At 47.7% G+C, this 5,607-nt stretch overlaps 1 protein-coding gene across 1 annotated transcript in view; it reads right to left on the minus strand.

Moving 5' to 3' along the window:
* Positions 1 to 438: 438 nt before the first annotated feature.
* RCE1 (Ras converting CAAX endopeptidase 1) overlaps positions 439 to 5,607 on the minus strand; it is a 23,780-nt gene continuing 18,611 nt past the window's right edge. Inside the window, exon 7 of the mRNA XM_044269334.1 lies at positions 439 to 599. Coding sequence (XP_044125269.1) covers positions 439 to 599 — 161 coding nt within the window. The remainder of the gene's footprint in view (positions 600 to 5,607) is intronic.

The following is a 5,607-nucleotide window of genomic DNA, read 5'->3' on the forward strand; positions in this document are numbered from 1 at the left end:
TCTGAGGGAGTGGTGGGGGGTTAGTAGGATGTTCTTTGTTTGGGAACAAAAATGTATATTTACAATAGAAAGACACAATTTAAAAAACTATAAAAGGACTGGGACCAACGCTAACACTGCTGCACACCTCTGCTACACAGCCCTAACACTTGAAGAGGCCACACACAATGTATGCTGTTGTTGCCCACATCAAGGTGCCTCAAAATTGGACTTTTGCCTTCCGCTGACCCAAGCAATCCGGAGAAAACATCAATAGCCATGTCTGACAGTGAGAACAATGTTCAGCCAAGCTGCCACAACCCTGCAACGGTGCCATTTACTATGATGTACTATTTTGGGGGCGCCATGGCTCCCGCACGACATGGGAGATACTTCCATGAAAAGATGTTAGATGCCTTCGAGCTATATCCTGTCGCCACAGACCACAAAGTAGAAATTCTAATCCCTAGAAGGAGCTGCTCTCCATAATCTAGAACTGTAGGGCAAATCCTTGATGGACTTACAATCTTTGAGACTAGAGCTGCTACAAAACTTTGGTTTATCTTTGCTAGAGGCCCCGAGAGCAGTCACCTCTGTGAGGCCAAAAACCAAGACTAAACCTGAAGGTAACAGTTCATAGAAGGTGTAAAACCAGAACCAGAAAATGTAGCTGCAGTTCAGAGCTGACCAACTCTAACCACAGTAAAGGAAGGTATAATCTTCTTTAGCTTTACCAGCTACTACAGAAGATTCATACCACACTTTAGTTAAATTGCAGAGCCTCTCCAAGAACTCCTGAAGGACTATCCTAACGCCAAGATCCCTGTTCACTGGAGCAGAGTGTGAAATAACCTTCCAACTTCTCAAAAAAAGCTTGCAGAAGCACGAGTCCTTGACTACAACCAACTTGCTTCGGTGTACAGATGTGAGTAAGAAAGACCTAGGAGCTACACTATCTCAAGTTCGAGCTGGGAAACAAATAGTCATCGCTTATGCTAGCCGATTCTTGAGAGGAGCCGAGAGAAAAAACCAACACTACAACTCTTAAAAGTTACAGTTTCTTTCCTAAAGGTGCATTTACACCAGGCAAGGAGAAGACGATTGTCCGGAAGAAAGCATTCCTACCCAACAGTGGGCTGCTCGTTAAGTGGAGGTGAAGGGTTGCATTTCCATGCATCGATCACCTCCACAGTATGAGGACAAACTTTTTTTTCTGTCCCCCTACAAAATCATTGCTCCTGGGCAGCAGGGTGCTGTACAATCTGCTGCCCGCACCTTCTATCATTTCACACTATGAATGAGCGTTTTGCTCATTTGTTGGGTGATCTGGGGCACCTTTACACACAGAATCATAGGAACGTTCATTCCCAATAATTGGCCTGATAATCGGGCCATGTAAATCCACTTTAAGTGTTGGCCGTAACAGAGAAGTTCAAGAACTGCTTAGCGACCACACAGAAAATAATCTGCCGGTACTTACTCATCTAAATGCCACTTGACTAGGAACCCTAGAGCAAAGGTGGGCCTCCAAGCTCCCAAACTTTGACTTTGTGACCAAATATCGCTCTGGCAAAACTAATAAAAATGCTGATGCCTTGTCAAGATTGCTCACAAAAGAAGATCCTACTTCTTCAGATGACTACAGGGGAGATATAGAAATGCCATTATTCTACTCCAGATTCACCCAGCAAGATACCCATCAAATGAAAACCCAAACTCCAAACCTGAACCACTATAGATCTATAGATCCAGCTCCAGACTGAGAGCCAAGTTACTGGGGAATTATAAGATTAGTTCACAAGTGGCAGAATGTGAGGAAGAGCTGATCCAGAATTGATCCACTTGTGGCGGCAAAGAAAACTCTTTATCCAAAAAGGCCTACTGTTCAAAAGAACCCTTGATCCTATCACTAATGAGCCCTTATTTCAAGTGGTGGTATCCCGCAGAGAAGACAAATGATGATAGAAATGTACCACCACAGATCAGGATGTACCGCCAGCCCTAACTCATCTCTTCAACCTATCACTAACCTCTGGTGTTTTCCCATCTTCTTTCTTCAGTTATCGCCCCATATCACTTCTTCCGTATGCCTCAAAGCTACTTGAACAACATGTCCATTCTGAACTGTCCTCTCACCTCTCCTCCCGCTCCCTCTTTGACCGGCTACAATCTGGCTTCCCACCCCACCACTCGACCGAGACTGCCCTTACCAAAGTCACCAATGACCTACTAACAGCCAAAACAAAAAAACATTACTCTGTCCTCCTTCTCCTTGACCTGTCCTCTGCCTTCCCCATTACTCTGTCCTCCTTCTCCTTGACCTGTCCTCTGCCTTTGACACTGTCAACCACTCCCTTCTGTTACAAACTCTCTCATCTTTTGGCATCACTGACCTGGCCCTCTCCTGGATCACATCATACCTCACAGACCAGACGTTTAGCGTCTCCCACTCCCGCACCACCTCCTCGTCTCATTCCCTCTCTGTTGGTGTCCCGCAAGGCTCTGTCCTAGGACCCCTGCTCTTCTCTATCTACACTTTTGGCCTGGCACAGCTCATAGAGTCCCATGGCTTTCAGTATTACTCTTATGCTGACGACACACAAATGTACCTCTCTGGTCCAGACATCACCACCTTACTATCTAGAATCTCACAATGTCTATCTTCTATATCATCCTTCTTCTCCTCTCGCTTTCTAAAACTTAACATGGATAAAACAGAATTCATCATCTTTCCCCCATCTTACTCAACCCCCCCAACAGACCGATCTATCAACATCAATGGCTGCACACTATCCCCGGTCAAGTCCGCTGCCTTGGAGTGACCTTGGATTCTGCCCTCTCCCGCATCCGTGCTTTCCTTAAAGGGACTCTGTCACCACTTTCTAACCCCCACTTTTAAAACTATAGTTCTGTCCATGGAGCTCTTGTGATTACAATGGTGTTGTTATATGCGAAATCCGCCGTCTCGTTTTGATAAAAAAAACTTTTATCTAACCTGTCAATCATGAGGATAAGGTGCCCAGGGCGTTTCTCCTGGTCTGAACATGCCGCCCGCCGCCGCCGTTGGTGCCCAGCTCCTCCTCTGCCTTGAATTAGCGCAGCCTGAATGTGAAGAAATACGCCTCCGGCTCTCCCTCAGTCCCCCCTCCTTCTTTTCTAAGATCCCACGCGTGCGGCAGTGTTCGCGTTATCGGGAGGTTGAATCGAAAAGTCCGCACGGGCGCATCAGGCACAGGCCTGTGCGCACGCGCAAAATGTTAGAAAAGGAGGGGGGACTGAGGGAGAGCCGGAGGCGTATTTCTTCACATTCAGGCGGCGCTGAAAGGATCAGAGGAGGAGCTGGGCACCAACGGCGGCGGCGGGCGGCATGTTCAGACCAGGAGAAACGCCCTGGGCACCTTATCCTCATGAGTGACAGGTTAGATAAAAGTTTTTTTTATCAAAACGAGACGGCGGATTTCGCATATAACAACACCATTGTAATCACAAGGGCTCCATGGACAGAACTATAGTTTTAAAAGTGGGGGTTAGAAAGTGGTGACAGAGTCCCTTTAACTTCGAATCTGCAAAAATGCTTGTACATGCCCTCATCATCTCCCGCCTAGACTACTGCAACATTCTCCTCTGTGGCCTTCCATCTAGCACTCTCGCACCCCTCCAATCTATCCTCAACTCTGCTGCCCGACTAATCCACCTCTCACCTTATTACTCCTCTGCCTCTCCCCTCTGCCAATCCCTTCACTGGCCCCCATCACCCAGCGAATTCAGTTCAAAATACTAACAAATACATACAAGGCCGTCCACCACCTGTCCCCTCCCTACATCTCTGAGCTACTTTCCCGATACATCCCCACACGCACTCTCCGATCCTCACAAGACCTCCTTCTCTCCTCTTATCACCTCCAGGATTTCTCCCGTGCATCCCCCAGACTCTGGAACTCGCTGCCCCAACATATCAGACTCTCACCGACAGTGGAATCCTGCAAAAGAAACCTGAAACCCACCTCTTCAGACAAACCTACAACCAGTATGAGTGGGGTGGAGATTCGGAAAGATTATATAACTTATCTGGGCATCAAGATCGGTCGCACCCCGAGCTCGCTGTATACCCTGAACTATCCCCCTCTTTTCTTGAAAATAGAATCTGAGTTAGAAAGGTGGCGGGATCTGCCCTTGTCTCTCTGTGGTAGAGCCCACTTAATCAAGATGATGAGCTTCCCGAAATTGCTTTACCCACTTCAAATGATACCTCTGCTACTGAAACATGTGGATGTGGTGAGGATGCGGCGGGCATTTAACCGCTTCCTGTGGAAGACCAAACGACCGCGTATCGCCTATGCCAAGCTGACTATGCTACGGGATGAAGGGGGGTTGCAGCTTCCTGATATCCGCCACTATAATCTGGCGGCGCTGTTTAGGCACGCGCGAGATTGGGTATGGGATACTGCTTTCTACTCGGCGACTTGGCTCGAGAAAGAACTTGCTGGCAGGGAAAATTTAGAAGCCCTACTGCATTCCAGGCTCAGGGACGTCCCGGCGCCGATTAAGCAAGCCGTTTTGTTAAGGGATACCATAGTGGCGTGGAAGGCCATTAGAAAGATTTACGGGCTCCCGTGTTACATTTCTCCTAGAATGCCGCTGTGGTCACTCCCGGCCTTTCCCCAGGGCAGGGAGAATGCTCTGTTTCAAGTATGGAGGAACAAAAACATCGTGAAACTTAGTGATCTATTGTTGGAAAACACGGTCCAATGGTTGTCGTGGGACCAGCTTAAAAGAAAGTATGACATGCCAGACGCACAGTATCTTCCTTACCAGCAGATCAGGAGTTATTGTAAAACTCAGGCGAGTTCCTTGGGAGATGTGGAGAACCTGGCCTGGTTTGCGGCTCTGTTGGGCAATAGTGGTTCCCACATGTCCCTGTCGGAACTGCACAGTAGGCTTCACAACATTCAAACGATAGGGCTGGTGAAAGGGGCGTACAAGCTTTGGGAGAGGGAATTGCTGGATCAGAATATTGCAAAAAAAATGAGAGTGGGGTTTGAATTGGTAAGGCGGGCCACATATAATGAGCTGTGGAGAGAGTCGCAGCTAAGACTCATGCATAGGGCAACATATGCCTTCAACCTGTCGTATCGTGACGCCCCTGCTCATTATCTGCGGAACTGCCCCAAGTGCAATCTCCAAAGTGCCGGATTGTTACATGCCATGTGGGAGTGCCCGAAAGTGAGACCCTTGTGGCAGAAATCAATAGACACAATAAAGGAGTTCTGGGGGGAAACGGTGGGATTGACACCTCAACAGTGTATTTTCCATTATATACCCTTGAATCAGAATGAGGAAATGGGTACAGTAGTCACCAAAGGAGGGGTACATCTTATGTTGATGTCTGTGAAGAAAACTCTTTTGAGACATTGGTTGGAAGGGTCAGTGCCGTCTTGGGAGGAGGTATTGGGCACGATGAAGGCTGTCCTTTATCTGGAAAGACTTGAGGTGGAGCAAGATAAGGAACGTATGATTGAAAAGTTTGTTAAAAATGGAGGTGCTTCATTGAGAAGCTGTTGTCACGGGGGGAAATTGAGGAGCTTATGCGCCCGTTCAAGCTGACCAAATGGTACCTGGAAGCGCAAC

Source organism: Bufo gargarizans, chromosome 10, assembly GCF_014858855.1.
Source record: "Bufo gargarizans isolate SCDJY-AF-19 chromosome 10, ASM1485885v1, whole genome shotgun sequence".
Lineage (NCBI taxonomy): Eukaryota > Metazoa > Chordata > Amphibia > Anura > Bufonidae > Bufo > Bufo gargarizans.